This window comes from Mauremys reevesii, linkage group 2 (assembly GCF_016161935.1).
Source record: "Mauremys reevesii isolate NIE-2019 linkage group 2, ASM1616193v1, whole genome shotgun sequence".
Classification (NCBI taxonomy): domain Eukaryota; kingdom Metazoa; phylum Chordata; order Testudines; family Geoemydidae; genus Mauremys; species Mauremys reevesii.
Genome location: NC_052624.1, coordinates 286,880,347 through 286,898,375, shown reverse-complemented (window position 1 = coordinate 286,898,375; position 18,029 = coordinate 286,880,347). Strand labels below are relative to the sequence as shown.

The 18,029-nt window shown below is 63.4% G+C and overlaps 1 protein-coding gene across 1 annotated transcript; it reads right to left on the bottom strand.

Annotated features, from left to right (window-relative positions):
- Positions 1 to 874: 874 nt before the first annotated feature.
- On the bottom strand, positions 875 to 17,033 carry LOC120397351 (microtubule-actin cross-linking factor 1-like). Its single transcript, XM_039523043.1, has 7 exons — positions 16,934 to 17,033; positions 14,367 to 14,934; positions 11,875 to 12,045; positions 11,160 to 11,326; positions 3,386 to 3,545; positions 3,057 to 3,141; positions 875 to 915 (listed from the first exon to the last, which is right to left on the bottom strand). The coding sequence occupies exons 2-7, from the start codon at positions 14,865 to 14,867 to the stop codon at positions 875 to 877; spliced, it is 1,125 nt and encodes a 374-aa protein (XP_039378977.1). The 5' UTR covers positions 14,868 to 14,934; positions 16,934 to 17,033.
- Between the last annotated feature and the right edge of the window lie 996 nt (positions 17,034 to 18,029).

Sequence of the window (18,029 nt, the reverse complement as noted above, 5' to 3'; positions counted from 1 at the left end):
CTGTGAGTGAGGATCATCTTTAAGGATAGGTTGTAGATCTTTGATGATGCGCTGGAGAGGTTTTAGTTGGGGGCTGTAGGTGATGGCTAGTGGCGTTCTGTTATTTTCTTTTTTAGGCCTGTCCTGTAGTAGGTGGCTTCTGGGTACTCTTCTGGCTCTGTCAATCTGTTTTTTCACTTCAGCAGGTGGGTATTGTAGGTTTAAGAATGCTTGATAGAGATCTTGTAGGTGTTTATCTCTGTCCAAGGGATTGGAGCAAATACGGTTGTATCTTAGAGCTTGGCTGTAGACAATGGATCGTGTGGTGTGAAGCTGGAGGCATGTAAGTAAGTATAGCGGTCAGTGGGTTTCCGGTATACTTACTTACATGCCTCCAGCTTCCATCCCGGACACACCACACGATCCATTGTCTACAGCCAAGCTCTAAGATACAACCGTATTTGCTCCAATCCCTCAGACAGAGATAAACACCTACAAGATCTCTATCAAGCATTCTTAAACCTACAATACCCACCTGCTGAAGTGAAAAAAAGATTGACAGAGCCAGAAGAGTACCCAGAAGCCACCTACTACAGGACAGGCCTAAAAAAGAAAATAACAGAACACCACTAGCCATCACCTACAGCCCCCAACTAAAACCTCTCCAGCGCATCATCAAAGATTTACAACCTATCCTTAAAGATGATCCTCACTCACAGATCTTGGGAGACAGGCCAGTCCTCGCTTACAGACAGCCTCCCAACCTGAAGCAAATACTCACCAGCAACCGCACACCATACAACATAAACACTAACCCAGGAACCTATCCTTGCAATAAAGCCCGATGCCAGCTCTGTCCACATATCCATTCAAGTGACACCATCACAGGACCTAATCACATCAGACACGCCCTCAGGGCCTCGTCCACCTGCACATCTACCAACGTGATATATGCCATCATGTGCCAGCAATGCCCTCTGCCATGTACATTGGCCAAACCGACAGTCTCTACGCAAAAGAATAAATGGACACAAATCTGACATCAGGAATCATAACATTCAAAACCAGTGAGACACTTCAACCTCTCTAACCACTCAGTGACAGACTTGAAGGTGGCAATTTTGCAACAAAAACTTAAAAAACAGACTCCAAATAGAGACTGCTGAACTTGAATTAATATGCAAACTAGATACTATTAACTGTGGCCTAAACAAAGACTGGGAATGGTTGGGTCATTACACCAATTGAATCTATTTCCCTATGTTAAGTTCTCCTCACACCTTCTATGGGCCATCTTAATTATCACTTCAAAAGTTTTTCCTCCTGCTAACGATAGCTCATCTCAATTGATTAGACTCTGCCTGTTGGTATGCATACTTCCACCTTTTCATGTTCTCTGTATGTATAAATATCTCCTGTCTGTGTGTTCCATTCTATGCATCCGAAGAAGTGAGCTGTAGCTCACGAAAGCTCATGCTAAAATAAATTTGTTAGTCTTTAAGGTGCCACAAGTACTCCTGTTCTTTTTGCGGATACAGACTAACACGGCTGCTACTCTGAAACCTTTTACACTTTGGACGCTTGTCCGTTTCCAAGTGCCCACTCTGTGTATTACCACGCTGAACTTAGACCGTGATCCCCGGCACCTAGACAAACCTCAGGTTTTCCTGTGATCAGTTCATCTTTGTCACAGTGAGGTCGCCTGTGTGTGTCTACACACAAATCCCCGAGTGGCTGTCAGATCTCCAGCCTAGAGTTGTTAGATAGTGAAGTGAGCCCCTGAGGGGCTGATTGGAGCAAACACTCCGGGAGGAACAAGCTGAGAACAGCCCGTGGGGAGGAGAGGTTCAGGGTGAGCACTGGGACAGGAATGGGGCAAGGGGAGCACCAGGGGATGAGTCAATCCAGACGGGATTGTGCTGCACACAGGGAAGGAAGGGATCAGGGTGGCCTGTGCTGGAGGAGTGAACTGGGGCGAGCAGTTTAGGAAAAGCAAATTTCAGCAAACTCCCACGCAGGAGTGGATTGTAGAGAGCGCCCGGTGAGAGGGTAAGCGCCCGGGCAGGAGCCCCCAGCAGTTTGGCTGGACAATCCAAGCGCGTCCCGCTGGGGAATGGGGGGTGGTAGGATCGGAGCGCCCCCTGGTGGGGAATGGGGGGCAGTGGGATCCGAGTGCCCCCCGGTAGGGAATGTGGGAAAGGGGGATCGTGCGCCCCCTGGTGGGAAATGGGGGGCAGTGGGATCCAAGCGCCCCCTGGTGGGGAATGTGGGAAGGGGGGATTCGCACGCCCCCTGGTGGGGAATGTGCAAAGGGATCCAAGCACCCCCTGGTGGGGAATGTGGGAAGGGGGGATTCGCACACCCCCTGGTGGGGAATGTGCAAAGGATCCAAGCGCCCCTGGTGGGAATGTGGGAAGGGGATTCGCACACCCCTGGTGGGGAATGTGCAAAGGATCAAGCGCCCCTGGTGGGAATGTGGGAAGGGGATTCGCACGCCCCCTGGTGGGGAATGTGCAAAGGGATCCAAGCGCCCCCTGGTGGGGAATGTGGGAAGGGGGGATTCGCACGCCCCCTGGTGGGGAATGTGCAAAGGGATCCAAGCACCCCCTGGTGGGGAATGTGGGAAGGGGGGATTCGCACACCCCCTGGTGGGGAATGTGCAAAGGGATCCAAGCGCCCCCTGGTGGGGAATGTGGGAAGGGGGGATTCGCACACCCCCTGGTGGGGAATGTGCAAAGGGATCCAAGCGCCCCCTGGTGGGGAATGTGGGAAGGGGGGATTCGCACACCCCCTGGTGGGGAATGTGGGCAGGGGGGATCCGCGTGCCCTCTGGTGGGGAATGTGGGCAGGGGGGATTCGCGCACCCCCTGGTGGGGAATGTGGGCAGGGGGGATCCGCGTGCCCTCTGGTGGGGAATGTGGGCAGGGGGGATTCGCGCGCCCCCCTGGTGGGGAATGTGGGCAGGGGGGATCTGCATGCCCTCTGGTGGGGAATGTGGGAAGGGGGGATCCGCTGGGCAGCCTGGGCCTGGGGGCTGCAGTTCCCAATTCTCAGCAGCCAGCTGCTCTGCCACTTGCCTGTCACCAGCTCTAGCACCTGCTGGCCCCGCTCCAGGGCTTGCTCCAGGTCGCCCAGCCTGGAACGAATCTCCTCACAGAGACCCTGCAGGAAAAGGTCAGGTGAGACTCACCAGGCCTGCTCAGCCCAGCCCCACAGCCTGGCCCCTGCACCGCCCCCCACGTGCCTCCCCCCCGTGCGCAGGGACAGCTGGTGGGTTCTGCAGCTGGGGGCTGCTCCATGCTCAAGGGGCCCTGCCCCTGTACCCGTCCCTCCCCTCGGCCATGCTGCAGGGCCGGCTGTGGGTCCCAGCCAGGCCAGCCCGGCGCAGCCTCCCTCCTGCCCTCACCTGGCTTTGCTGGTGGGCAGCCTGCAGCTGGGTCACGCAGCCGTTGGCGTGCCAGAGCTGGGCCAGGCGCCTCTCTGTGGCGCTCAGCCACTCCTGGAAGGAATCCACAGACTCCTGGAAGCGCTGAGCAGCCGGCAGGATCCGCTCCAAGCAGCTGTGTCTGTGGGGAAAGGAGGCTGGGGAGAGCCAGGCGGGGGCCGTGCCACGTGTCCCCCAGCAACGGGGGAAGGGCTGAAGGTCCCCAAGATCCCCAAAGGGCAAGTACCCCACTGGCGTTTCGCCCAGGGGAGCCCCTGGTGCCAGGAGGCTCCAGGTTAGAGCTTCTCCCCTTTGCTCAATGGCTCCTTGCCCCCATTTCCCCTGTGACCCCTCTCCTCAAGCACCCCCTCTCCTCTGCCAGCCTCCAGGGCTCACCTGCCCCTTCCATGCTGCGCCCCACCCGCCCTGTGCTGCCTGGCCCCCTGAGCTCCCCAGGGCCTGTGCCCCTGCCCCACAGAGAGGCATGAGCAGTGCTCCTCTGGTTCCCAGGCATACCCTGGCCCAGGCAGCACAGCCCCGAAGGGCGACGTCCCTGCCGCAGAGCAGGTGGGGGGCCCAGGCTGGCTCAGAGCTCTGCCCCAGGCAGCCCTGACTTGGTGGACCCAGGACCCAGGAGGTGCCTGGCAGAGCAGCCCAGGGGCTAGCCAGGCCAGGCTCTGAACAAGGAGACCCTCATTGGGATGGTCCCTCCTAGCCAGACAGCGAGGGGCTGGCTCCTGTTGAGAGCAGGCAGGACTAGTGCCACTGTTACAGCCGCTGGGCTCTCCCCCCAGGTAAGCACCTGGTCCTCTGCTAAATCCTGCTGTGCTCCCGGCCTCATTGCTACCTAATGGCAGGGAGTTCCCCAGGCGACTCCAAGGGAGGAGACATGAGCAGCTCCATAAACAAAGTGCCCCAGGCTCCGTGCTCTGGTGAGGCCTGGGGCAGCACCTACCCATCTGCCCCATGGGGGCTGGGGCAGGCAAGGGACAGAAAGCTCCTCTGATTGGTCCCTTCATCCTGTAGCACGGGAGCTCGAGTCACAGCAGGGGCCCTGGCGCCAAGCCCCCCACCCCCCAGTTCCAGTTCCAGCCCTGCCCCTGCACGCTCATGGGCAACTCACGGCCTCACTCCGTGCCTCAGTTTCCCTCTGTACCATGGCCAGCAGGCGTTAGGGGGACCTTGGGGAGAGTGTGCAGAGTGGGCTGGGATCCACCTCCCCCAGCAGGATCCCCTGCAGCTCCCTCAGCACTGCTGCAGCAGCTGTGGTCTGTCTAGGACGGCCTGAGCCTCGCCATGGGGCACTTTGTGTCCTGGTGCAAACTGCAGCACAGTCAGCCAGAAAGCACAAAGGCCCTTTCACCCCACAGCCCACCGGCCCTGCACCCCAGGCTGCACCACAGCACGGGGTGTCCTGGCCATTGGGGGGGTGAGGCCGTCGGAGTGCCGGGAAGAGTCTGGCCGGGCCATGCAGTGCGGCCCAGCGCAGGTTACACTGAACAAGGGGAACTTTATGAAACCTCGTGGGCTGCTGTGTCCGTGTGGCTGAGCCACTGCCAGGTGAGCTCCCTGTTCCACCGGTGTCCCTGCCACACCAGTGGCCTCTGGTCCTGTGCCACTGACCCTGAGGCAGGCGCATCCCCAGTGTCTGTCCCCCCGCCCAGGCTGGCAGGTTGTGTGAAGCTGATAGGCCCGTAGGAAGATTGACAGTTCTGGCTCCTCTCTTCCCTGCCCCACTCCACCCCCACCCCCACCCCAAACGTCCATGAGCCTCTCCCCACAGAACGCCCTCCCCGACCCGGCCACAAAGCCCTTCTGCCCGGCAAGGCCTGAAAGTCACCCCCACACATTACATTCAATGTCCTATCAGGCTGTTCCGAATAGCACCCACCATCACCGGATAAAGCTGGTTAAAGAAAACTGTTTGAGGGCGTTCTGCCGGCAAGGACTCACGGATCGGCAGTTGTGGGTGTGAAATCCCTGCTTCTTTAGTCTTTTGCCTTTATGGGCCCCACTTCGCCAGTGTTTGTCTGTCTGGTTTCTGTCGGGTCGTTGAGTGTTTCTGTCTCTTGCATAATTAATTTTACAAGATTTAAAACAACTAAGGTGTGGGGTATGACTGGGTAAGGAATTATGTCACAATACGTTAGGATTGGTCAAAGACTTATTTTGGAATATCTCAGTAAAATCATTGGCTAAGGCACAGCTAAGCGGGACTCAAGATTCTATATAAACTGAGGCCCAAGAAGGAGACCAGCTGGGAAGGAAAGAGAAAGGAAAAGGGAAAAGAAGAAGGAAAGACCTGAAAAGAAAAACTCCCCCCACAAGAGAGCCTAAAATCAGAGCTGCTAAGAATCCTCTGCATGACCGTGAGGTGCAGCAGCCAGAATCCAGACAAGACCAACCTTGCCTGCTGTGACGTTAGGAGTGTGATCTAATATCTCATTGGAAGGTGACAGGGCCAGAAAGAGTTAATTAACTCACGGACTAACCTGACCCATGGGCGAACTTTAAAAACTTGTTAGGAAGATCTGTAAATGACCAGAGCTTTGGAATGCTGCCGCATTGGTAGAGGTAGAAGGGGGGGTGTTTGCTCAGGGCTTGGGATGGCAGCAACCAAGGCTTGTCTATTGCTATAGCTTTGATTCAAAGAGCAAAAAAGGAATATTAACATTTAGGAAGACACTGGAGTGCAATAGTATTATTGTCTCTGTGTCTCTTTGCAGGTTGTGGTCACCTGTATCTGAACTGTTAATGGATAGATTACCCTGTGCTAATTGCCAGGATGTTTGGGAGAAGGAGAGTTAAGCCCATTGTTTTCTCAGGCCAAAAGGCTGCTGGAAATGTATAAAAACCCTGGGACATGATCCTGCTTCATCTCAGATCTGCTTTGGGTTTCAAGAGTGGGAAACCTTAAGCCATAAGGATTGAGATCCCCAGTCACTGACTGGAGTCACCCTGAATATGGACATTGGACTGTAACTTCTGGACTATTTCTAAAAGGACTTTTGGCAACTACAAGCTCATCTCTGCTGTGTCTGAACCTCAAGAATTGAATTCAAGTCTGTCTGTAGATTGATCTTTTAACCAACACTCTCTATCTTTTCTTTCTTAATAAATTTTAGCTTAGTTAATAAGAATTGGCTGTAGTGTGTATTCTGGGTAAGATCTAAGTTATAATTGGACCTGGGTGTGTGGCTGATCCTTTGGGGTTGGAAGAACCTTTTCTTTTATATGATGAAGTAAGATTTTCAGGAATCATCATCATATCTGACAGGTGTGTCTGGACGGAGGCCTGAGGCTGGGCACTTTAAGGGAACTGCGGGGTTTGGACTTTGGAATAACCTGTATGGTGCTATAGAAGCTGTTCTATGTTGGTTGGTAAATCTAAGCATTGGAATAACCACCAGCGTCTGGGGTTTGTCTGCCCCATTTTGTTTGCAGTTCACCCTAATTGAGTGACCTCAGCTGGCTCCCATGGGCAGCACCATCACACCAGCCCTGCACAGCAGGGGGCGCTCTGCAGACCCAGGCCAGCGCTGTGGGGAGGGGGCTCAGCAGGGGGCTCTGCAGAGAAGTAGCCCTGAGCCCTAGGAACTGGGTGTGATGAAGTGGGGGGTTTTCTTGGTTTTTCCGTGTTTCCCAGTGGGTTGCATGCAGAGGGAGGGGGACTCAGTGTCCCCGGGTGTTACTGGTTTAACGAGGGGAGGGGAGAGGGAGTTTGTTGGTGCACAGGACCGGAGAGGGAACTCGGGACCCCGGCTGATGGCCTGGAGGATGGAGACCCCAGCGACTAGTGACCTGGTGACCCGGAGACCCAGCTCAGGAGTCGCAGCCGGTTCTGGCCAGTGGGAGGACAATGGGCTGCAGAGAGAGGACCCCAGTGACCTGACCAGCCGGTTCCAGCCAGAGGGGGGCTGAGAGGAGAGGAGACCCAGGCCTGCCTGTTTACAACCCTGTTTCCCTGGAGAGAAGACAATGGACAGAGGGGGCTTGGGGCCCCCAGCTGGGAAGCAGGGGGGCTCGGGGCTGGAGAGGGGGAGCAGGCAGAGCCCACCTGGGTGTAGGGAGACTGGGATGTGCTGGGCTGAGGGAGGCCAGGCCTGAGGCCCTGAGAGTTTCCTGTGCTGGGTTCAACTCTCAATAAACCCTCCTGTGTTACACTGGCTGAGACTCACTCCGGGCTAGAGAACAGGGGGCATCGTCCCCTTCGGGGGTGAGGAGGCCTGGGGGGGTCCAGAGCGAGGGGACTCCCTGAGGGAGCCCATGGCAGAGACAGACGTGCTGAGGCTCAGAGAGGTGCGGCTCCAGGAGGTGGAGGGGCCTGACCCCGAGAGAGAGAGTGGACTCCTGAGAAGGGCAGTCACATTGAAAGGGGCACCCCCCACCCACGGACCACACGGGGCCACGAGTGGGCACGATCTGTGAGTCCATGACACTGGGTAAAGGTGGGTGCCCTGCAGTGTGCGGGTAACACCACCCGCCCTCAGCTCCCAGGTCAAGATGGTGACAGGAATCCACACGGCAGCACTGGGCAGGGGATTGGCATGTCTGCGGCCACTGCCCAGCTGTACCCTCTGCCAGTGGTTTGGGGCAGCCTGCAGGGACAGGGACCACAGCTCCCAGCACGGGCAGTGCCGCGCACCGGGCCCCGAGTGTGCAGCTCCCAGCACGGGCAGTGCCACGCACCGGGCCCCGAGTCTGCAGCTCCCAGCACGGGCAGTGCCGCGCACCGGGCCCCGAGTGTGCAGCTCCCAGCACGGGCAGTGCCACGCACCGGGCCCCGAGTCTGCAGCTCCCAGCACGGGCAGTGCCGCGCACCGGGCCCGGAGTCTGCAGCTCCCAGCACGGGCAGTGCCACGCATCGAGCACCGAGTCTGCAGCTCCCGGCACGGGCAGTGCCGCGCACCGGGCCCCGAGTGTGCAGCTCCCAGCACGGGCAGTGCCTCACACCGGGCCCCGAGTCTGCAGCTCCCAGCACGGGCAGTGCCGCGCACCGGGCCCCGAGTCTGCAGCTCCCAGCACGGGCAGTGCCGCGCACCGGGCCCCGAGTCTGCAGCTCCCAGCACGGGCAGTGCCGCGCACCGCGCCCCGAGTCTGCAGCTCCCGGCACGGGCAGTGCCACGCACCGGGCCCCGAGTGTGCAGCTCCCAGCACGGGCAGTGCCACGATCGAGCACCGAGTGTGCAGCTCCCGGCACGGGCAGTGCCGCGCACCGGGCCCCGAGTGAGCAGCTCCCAGCACGGGCAGTGCCTCACACCGGGCCCCGAGTCTGCAGCTCCCCGCACGGGCAGTGGCGCGCACCGAGCCCCGAGTCTGCAGCTCCCGGCACGGGCAGTGCCGCGCACCGAGCCCCGAGTCTGCAGCTCCCGGCACGGGCAGTGCCGCGCACCGAGCCCCGAGTCTGCAGCTCCCGGCACGGGCAGTGCCGCGTACCGGGCCCCGAGTCTGCAGCTCCCGGCACGGGCAGTGCCGCGCACCGAGCCCCGAGTCTGCAGCTCCCGGCACGGGCAGTGCCGCGTACCGGGCCCCGAGTGTGCAGATCCCGGCACGGGCAGTGCGCGTGCGTCCCCGAGTCTGCAGCTCCCAGCACGGGCAGTGCCGCGTACCGGGCCCCGAGTGTGCAGCTCCCAGCACGGGCAGTGCCGCGCACCGAGCCCCGAGTCTGCAGCTCCGGCACGCAGTGGTGCCGCGACCGGGCCCCGAGTCTGCAGCTCCCGCACGGCAGTGCCGCGCACCGAGCCCCGAGTCTGCAGCTCCGCACGGCAGTGCCGCGCACCGAGCCCCGAGTCTGCAGCTCCCGGCACGGGCAGTGGCGCGACCGGGCCCCGAGTGTGCAGCTCGGCGCAGGCAGTGCCGCGTGCCGGGCCCGAGTCTGCAGCTCGCACGGGCAGTGCAGCGCACCGAGCCCCGAGTCTGCAGCTCCGGCACGGCAGTGCAGCGTGCCGGGCCCCGAGTGTGCAGCTCCGGCACGGCAGTGCCGCGTGCGGGCCCCGAGTCTGCAGCTCGGCACGGGCAGTGCAGCGTGCCGGGCCCCGAGTGTGCAGCTCCCAGCACGGGCAGTGCCGCGCACCGGGCCCGAGTCTGCAGCTCCCAGCACGGGCAGTGCAGCGCACCGAGCCCGAGTCTGCAGCTCCGGCACGGGCAGTGCCGCGCACCGAGCCCGAGTCTGCAGCTCCGGCACGGGCAGTGCAGCGCACCGAGCCCCGAGTCTGCAGCTCCGGCACGGCAGTGCCGCGCACCGAGCCCCGAGTCTGCAGCTCCGGCACGGGCAGTGCCGCGTGCGGGCCCCGAGTCTGCAGCTCGGCACGGGCAGTGCAGCGTGCGGGCCCCGAGTCTGCAGCTCCGGCACGGGCAGTGCCGCGCACCGGGCCCGAGTCTGCAGCTCCGGCACGGCAGTGCCGCGCACCGGGCCCCGAGTCTGCAGCTCGGCACGGGCAGTGCAGCGCACCGGGCCCGAGTCTGCAGCTCGGCACGGCAGTGCAGCGCACCGGGCCCCGAGTCTGCAGCTCCGGCGCACGGCAGTGCCGCACCGGGCCCCGAGTCTGCAGCTCCCGGCACGGGCAGTGCCGCGCACCGAGCCCCGAGTCTGCAGCTCCCGGCACGGGCAGTGCCGCGGACCGGGCCCCGAGTCTGCAGCTCCCGGCACCGGCAGTGCCCCGCACCGAGCACCGAGGCGGCAGCTCCGGCACGGGCAGTGCACGCACCGGGCCCCGAGTGTGCAGCTCCGGCACGGGCAGTGCCTCACACGGGCCCCGAGTCTGCAGCACCCTGCACGGGCAGTGCCACGCACCGGGCCCTGAGTCTGCAGCTCCCAGCACGGGCAGTGGCGCACCGAGCCCGAGTCTGCAGCTCCCGCACGGCAGTGCGCGCACCGAGCCCCGAGTCTGCAGCTCGCACGGGCAGTGCCGCGTGCGGGCCCTGAGTCTGCAGCTCCGCACGGCAGTGCCGCGTGCGGGCCCCGAGTCTGCAGCTCGGCACGGCAGTGCCGTGCGGGCCCGAGTGTGCAGCTCCGGCACGGCAGTGCAGCGTGCGGGCCCGAGTCTGCAGCTCCGGCACGGGCAGTGCCGCGTGCCGGGCCCCGAGTCTGCAGCTCGGCACGGGCAGTGCCGCGCACCGAGCACCGAGTCTGCAGCTCCGGCACGGCAGTGCCGCGCCCCGGCCCCCGAGTGTGCAGCTCCCGGCACGGGCAGTGCCGCGCACCGGGCCCCGAGTCTGCAGCTCCCGGCACGGGCAGTGCCGCGCACCGGGCCCCGAGTCTGCAGCTCCCGGCACGGGCCGTGCCGCGTACCGGGCCCCGAGTCTGCAGCTCGGCACGGCAGTGCAGCACCGAGCCCGAGTCTGCAGCTCCCGGCACGGCAGTGCCGCTGCATCGGCCCCGAGTGTGCAGCTCCCGGCACGGGCAGTGCCGCGTACCGGGCCCCGAGTGTGCAGCTCCCAGCACGGGCAGTGCCGCGCACCGGGCCCCTGAGTCTGCAGCACCCAGCACGGGCAGTGCCTCGCACCGGGCCCTGAGTCTGACCAATCACTGTCCCAGCACAAACAGCGACTGACTGACCCAAAGGGAACTGCTGTGAGGTCCAGAACCTGCACCCCAAACGCCCGGGAAGGGGCACTTAAGGGCAGGAAAGTGGTTAGCATGGGAGGCCAGAGCCCACAGATCCCCCTGGGCCCAGCGTGCCCACCTCACCCACGCTAGCAGCGGCACTGGCCCCCACAGAGCCTCGCCACACAGATCGCAGATCCGCTAAGTCACCTGGCGTTCGCCTTCTGGATCAGTTTTGCCCACTTCTCCTGCAGGTCTGAGAGGCCCCCGCTCGCCTCCTGTGCGTTTGTCCTGGCAGCATGCTCACGGGGCAGCCGTCTGTCCTGCAGGACACACTCCACCCGGGGTCTCCGCTCCTCCAGAAGCCGTTTCAGGAGCTGTTCAGGAATCAGGGCATGCGGTGATGGCGGCACTGTCCTCATGGCGAACCCAAGGGACTCGCCTCCAGAGCCTAGGCGCGTCCTGGCCCTCAGCCCCCGCCCTACACAGCACCATGCACCCAGGGGACCAACCCACTGCCCCCCGCCCCCAGCAGGGCCAGCCGCAAGCAGCAGTCAGTTCTCCCCAGCCCCGGGGGCAGGCAGACTGCAGGCAAGGCAGGGGCAGTGAGAGCATGGCCGGGGGGCGGTGCCTGCCCCAGCCCCCAGGCAGAGAGGCGGTTCAGCATCCAGCAGGAGCAGCTGCCGAGGCTGCCATGGAAGGGCTCACTCCTGATGCGCTGCCCGGCACTGGGCCGTGGGCTGTATGCGGTGCCTCCTTTTCATGCCCTGCCTAGCGAGAGGAGCGGGCAGCACCCTTCCTGCAGGCGGGCCGTGCTCAGCCACACGCAGCCGGGATGCCATGTCCTGGCAGCTGCCCCAGGACCCACAGGCACTGCCCACCTCTCCCCAGAAACCCCTGGGAGGGACCCCGGGGGCTCGCTCACCTTCTGCTCCTGCAGCTGGGCTTTCAGCACCTTCACTTCAGAAGACGGGGGCTTCTGGTTGCCAACCAGGTCCTCCATGTCAGCCACCCACGTCAGCAGCGTCTCCAAAGTATCCTGGGCCTGCTCTGCACTCGGGGAGCCCTCTGGGAGCGTGAGGGCCCGCAGGGCACCCTGGGGAGGAGAGGTGAGAGCCTGGGGCTGCCGGCTGGTTCTCATGGGCAGGACGCAGCCCCGCGCTACGTTAGCCCCATGGCACCAACGGCCCCGGTGAACAGCAGGCCCACGCCTGGGCACCCCGTCGCTTTCAGCAGCATCCTACCCCCTGCCCCACGGTAACCGCGGTGCCAGGCACACGCAGGGCCGGCCCTCCCCTCACCCCACTTCTCGGGGTCGTTGCTCACCCTCGGGGCAGCTGGCACCTTGCTGCTGAGCACGGCCCACTGCTCCTGTGAGCTGCCCGGCCGGCAGGCAGGGACCCCTTGCTCTGGAGCTGGTGAAGAGTCAGTCACAGAACAGCTGCTTTACACCCCAGGGACTCCGACCCTCCGCTCCCAGCCGTGCACAGCAGCTGGGCGAGCGAGGCAGAGACCGCACGCACCATGGCTACTGCCTCTGCTGAGAGCCAGCGGCTGCATGGGCAAAGCCGGGGCGCAAGGCGACCCCCCCTACAGCTTGTCGCTGGGAAGCAGCAGCCACGGCCCAGCCCCGTCTGGGCACAGGGTGCTCAGAGGCGGCTCCGCAGCCCAGCTGGAGTCGGGTGTGTGAGGAAGTGGGAATGTTCATGCTGTGCTGTGAGTGCTGAGTGGGGAGTGTTGGCCGGGGAAGGTGGCAGGGGAGTTGTGCTGGGACGGCCTGGGGGAAGGGAGATACCTGAGCATGTAACAGAGACCCCAGGAGGGGGGGTGGGAGGCCAGGTGACACCTCTGCCCGAGACACTGGACAAAGGCTGGGGGAGGAGCTGTGGGGAGGCTGAGTGAGAGGCTGGAGGGAGTTTCACTTTGGAGCTGGCTGGGAAATGGAGAGGGGTCCCGACGGGGCTTGGGCTTCCCAACGGGGCTGTGGCCTCCCTGGGCCCCCAGATGGACCTAACTAAAGGGGGTCCTGTTGTCCGTGCCTGCAAGCCCTGTCTTGGACTGTGCTCCTGTCGTCTAAATAAACCCTCTGTGTTACTGGCCGGCTGAGAGTCCCGGTCAATCGCAGGAAGCCGGGGGTGCCGGGCCTAGTCTCCCCCACACTCCGTGACCGGGTGCCACGTCCCTGGGAGCTCTCCCTACAGGCTGCATCCGGGGAGGGTCTCAGACCGTTCAGCCAGGGGTCACTGCACGGCCTGGGCACAAGGGAGGAAGGATTTGCTGGCCCGCCCAGGTGAAATGCAGGAGCAAGGAGCCAGAGAGACACGGACAGAAACCAGGTTCCACAAGCCCACGCTGAGCTCCAGTGCAGGGGGCTCGGGCTGTGCCTGTGACGGGCTGGAGCCAGGACACTGTGCAGCGCCCTGAGCCCCGGGGTGACAATGTCTCCTGTGAAAGGAACACGACGGTTCACTGTATCAGGGGAGCCGGGTTAGTCTGGATCTGTCAGAGCAACAAAGAGCCCTGTGGCACCTTATAGACTAACAGACGTTTTGGAGCATGAGCTTTCGTGGGTGAATACCCACTTCGTCGGTTCGCTGCGAACATGGTCCCTGCTCAGCACCCAAACCACAGCCCAAGCCACAAGAAACAGCCCGGCCAGCCCAGCCCAACCCCCGTAACGCACCCACCCGGCACTGGCCCGGCCCAGCCCCCATAATGCGCCCACCTGGCATTGGAACCCACCCACCCACCCAGCCCAGCCGAGCCCCGCCCCCATAACGCACCCACCCGGCACGGCCAGCCTGGCCCCCACAAACACCTGCCCGGCCTGGCCCGGCCCAGCCCCCATAATGCGCCCACCTGGCATTGGAACCCACCCACCCAATGCACCGACCTGGCCCGGCCCAGCCCCCCCAAAGCACCTGCCCAGCCCCCCTAATTCAACCTGCCCAGCACCAGAGCCTGCCTGGCCTGGCCCCCCCAAAGCACCGGCCTGGCACCAGAGCAGGCCCAGCATGGTCCTGTAATGCCCCCTCCCAGTACCACAGCCTGGACCTCCTCACACACCTGCCCAGCACAGGCGCCCAGCCTTGCCTGGTGCCCCTGAGTTGCACCTGTCTGGCACCACAGCCCAGCCATGAGAGCAGAACCTGCCCGGAGCCGGGCTGTCAGGGACGCTCTGAAACGGCCCCGCAGCTGGCGATCACTGGGACACCCTCCCCCCACCCCCTGTGCAGGCAGTGGGGCCATGGAGCATTACCTGAGCCTGAAGCCGCTCCCCACCCCGCCCCACAGGACAGAGGCCAGGACTCTGGGCCTGCTGGGGGGAACCCCACAAGCAAACAGCTCCTGGGCAGCGAGCCCCCTGCAGAGCCCTGCAGCCACACCAGCCCCGGCCTGCGGGGATCCGTTATTAACCTCCGTCCGCTCCCCGGCACACTCCGTCAGCACCTGCACCGTCCTGGTGACAACGGGCTCCCCGCCCGGGTACTCGGTCACCTCCACGATCTCCGTCACGATGGTCTCCGTCACCTCGGTCACCTCGGTCACCTCCCTGGTGCTGACGGGCTTCCAGGCCCAGCTGCTGCCCGAGTCCCTGGGGGGGGCTCCTCTCAGGGGGGTCCAGGCAGCCCCAGCCGCCTCCAGCTGGGCTTTGAGGGCGTTGCAGCCCCTGCTCCCATTCTGTACCTTAACCTCCATGTTGTTTTGCTTGGGCAGGGGGCTGCTCGGCTGGCTCAGGCTCCAGCCGTTCTCGATCACCACCGGGTTCAGGGGTGACTTGTCGGGGGCCCCGGCTCTGGCGTCACAGTTGTTCCTCCCTGCCGGGTGCTCGGGGCCAAGCCCCACATCCTTCAGGAACTCCTCCGGCTTCTGGCTCGTGTCTCCCAGGCAGCTGGGCCTGCCCAGCGCGTTCCCCATGGCCAAAGGGTGGCCCAGAGCCGGCCGGCCAGGGGCCGAAAGCTCAGCCCTGCCACTCAGAGCCAGCCTAAAACAAACGAGGGGCAGCCACGTTACTGGCCACTCAGGACACGTCAGCAGGCACCTGGGGACCTGTGTCCCGCCTGCATCTCACCTGCGGGCCCAGGTGCCCCCTGGGCGCGTGGGCCGTTCCCACCCCCCGGGAACCTGCCCCAGGAGCCGCCTGCTGCTGTGGCGCTGACGCTGCCTGGCGTGAGAGGGGCCCGGGCTGAGGCCCATCCTGCCACCCCGGGCACCAGCCCCTAACATGGGAGTTTCAGCCCTTCCAGCAGGTCCCTTCGTTTCCTGCCCAAGTTCCTGCCGTGGGGGCAGTGCAGCTCCCAGAGCCTGGGTGCGCATCTGAGCCGGCACCGGGCTGCGACGGGCGGAGCTCCCGGCGAGGGGCCTGGGGCAGAGCAGGGCGAGGAAACAGGCTTAGGGAGAGGGGACAAGAGAGCGCAGAGGGATTTCCGGGGCTGCCGACTCCAGGCTCTGCCCCAGGCCACCTCTGGGCTGGCAGGGCATTCCTGGGACCTGTGTGGTGGGCGATGCCAGTGCTTAGGGGGCTCGTCTCGCTAACGGGAATGTAAATGAAGGGGAATGAGGGAGGCAGCACAGGGCACCAGGCAGACGGGCAGCTGCTTCCAACCGGCATCGCTTTGTACCATTGGATTAACTCCTGGGCAAGCTGGAGCCGGGAGAAAAGAGCCATCTGGCTGCAGCGCCCTGACAAAGGCAGCACCGGGGGGGCTGAAAGGGGCGAGCTGCTACAGACAGTGGGGCTGGCAAACCATCAGTCACTGAAACACCCACACTCCAGACTGGAGTCAGACAGCCGTCCCCATTCTGCATTCAGCCAGCCACAGCCCATAAATCCCAGCATCCCTCGGACACGGCCCCGCCATCCCTGCGCAACCCCCCAGCCTCGCCATCTGCACCGCGCAGCCGTCACCCAGACACCAGGGCTCAACGTGTCCCCCAGACACGGAACGCCTGACCCCCACCACCACGGAGCACCTGCCACCAGACACCAACCTGCTGCTGAAACACCCCCACCTTCCCCAGCAGTCACCCATGGGCGGCGTCCTGCACCACAACACACACCCGCAGGCAGAGTCCCTACACCCTGCGCCACAAAGACACACACACGAGTCCCTACACCCTGCACCACAAACACACACACACACACGAGTCCCTACACCCTGCACCACACACACATGAGTCCCTACACCCTGCACCACAAACACACACACACACGAGTCCCTACACCCTGCACCACAAACACACACACACACACACGAGTCCCTACACCCTGCACCACACACGAGACCCTACACCCGGCAACACACTGCCCTGTGAATTGGAGCCCATATATCCTACTCGCCCACATACACGTGGGAGCCCCCACACCCTGCAACCAATAACTCCCCTGGAGTAAATCGGCCTCTGCACTAGACCCCTATCCATGGAACGCAAAGTCTGCCCCCATGGGAGTCATACAGGAGCCACCTGCGACTGACACACACTGACACACGCACACACACACTGACACACACACACACAGACATGCACACACACACCCCGACACACAGACACGCACACACACACTGACACACACCGACACGAATGCACACACTGACACACACACACACAGGCGCGCGCGCACACACCCCGACATGCACACACCCTCACACACACACACACACACTGACGCGCACACACACACACACACACCCAGGAACTACTTACCCAGCTCTAGTCACCTCTGAAAGGAGCCGCCCACCCACCCAGCTCCTCTCCCTGCACCCACCATGCCCCGGGCGCTCAGCCAGCCGCACCCTGCCGCCCTGGCAGGAGCCGCCAGGCCCTGAGCTGTGTCCGGGGGCAAAGGAGGGAGGTTCTGCCTCAGGGGTTAGAGCAGGTGGCTTGGGGCCCAGGACGCCTGGGTTCTCTCTCGCCGGCGTGGGTCAGTCATTCCCTGCGCTGGGCACAGGTTCTCCAGCTGGTGGGAGGAGAAGGAGACTTACCCCTCGGGAAGGTGCCCTGAGCGCCGCGGGCCGAAGGCTGGTACAGGGAGAAAGTCAAACGGCTCATTCCAGCGTGTGACAGACCCATGGGCAGCCTGTGGCCTGGGACCGGCCCGAAGGGAGGAACAAGCCGGCGAGTCAGTCGCTGCTCCCTCTGCAGCGTCCGGCCAGCCGGGGGCAGGCCGGGGGCTCCTGCGGCCCGGCCTCGGGGCTGCCGCGTGAGGCTGGCAGGGCCGGGCCCGCCGCACGGGGCGGAAGCGTGAGCACCGACTCCAGCAGAGACTTTGGCTGAAGTTACAGAGGCAGCGACATCGCCTGGGCTGCCTGAACTGGCCTCACGCAAACCTGGTGGTGCCGGGGGGGCCTTTTGCGCCACTTCAAAGGCACTTGGCTGGCGTCTGCGTCCCGCGCTGGCCAAGTTCCTCCAGTGGGGTCTTCTCAGCCTGGCTCGGCGCAGGCTGCTGGGAAGGGCCCGGCGGGCCCCTGAGGCCAGCCCGGCGGGCCCCTGAGGCCAGCCCGGCCCCGCTCTTCGCTTCACACGCTAGCTGGTGGCTTGGAGCTGTCGCTCTGCGCTGCAGACACCGAGCTCGCCATGGGGACAGGGCCGGGAGGGGCTGCTGGCAAACCGACTTTCCCGACCCTCCACCCTCACGCTGCCCAGGGCCGGGCCTGCAGGAATCCTGGTGCCAGGCCCCGATGCCTGCCCTGCTGCCAGGGGCAGGTAGCAAGGTGCTGGCTGGGCCGGAGGAGCGGGTGGCCTCTCTCTGCACGCAGGGAAGACCCTCCCTCGCCCCTCGCCACCTCCCCTCCCCCCTGACCCCTCTGCACACTCGCACTAATACAATAAGCCCGTCCCGTTAACTCTTTGCTCACTAATTCACAACTGGCCCTGTTACCGGGGAAACCCTCCGGGGACTCTCAGCCATCCTGGGAGGGGGAGGGGGGCCAGGGCTTCCCACTAACAGCCCATGGTGGAGCGGCAGCTTTCCCATAGGATTGCGGCAGGTCCCCCCGGGGCCGGGACCGGCCAGCCCCAGTGCAGCCTGTGCCAGCGCCGCAGCCCTGGACCAGATGCATGAGGGGACGATTTGGTGGC

Excerpts from the sequence above, each read along its gene's own strand:
- LOC120397351 (XM_039523043.1), bottom strand. The coding sequence starts at position 14,867 with ATGGGGAACGCGCTGGGCAGGCCCAGCTGCCTGGGAGACACGAGCCAG. Across the intron at positions 3,546-11,159 it reads ATCCAGAAGGCGAACGCCAG|ACACAGCTGCTTGGAGCGGA; the intron begins GTGACTTAGCGG and ends CTTTCCCCACAG. Across the intron at positions 916-3,056 it reads GGTGCTAGAGCTGGTGACAG|ATGTGCAGGTGGACGAGGCC; the intron begins GCAAGTGGCAGA and ends TCACGTTGGTAG.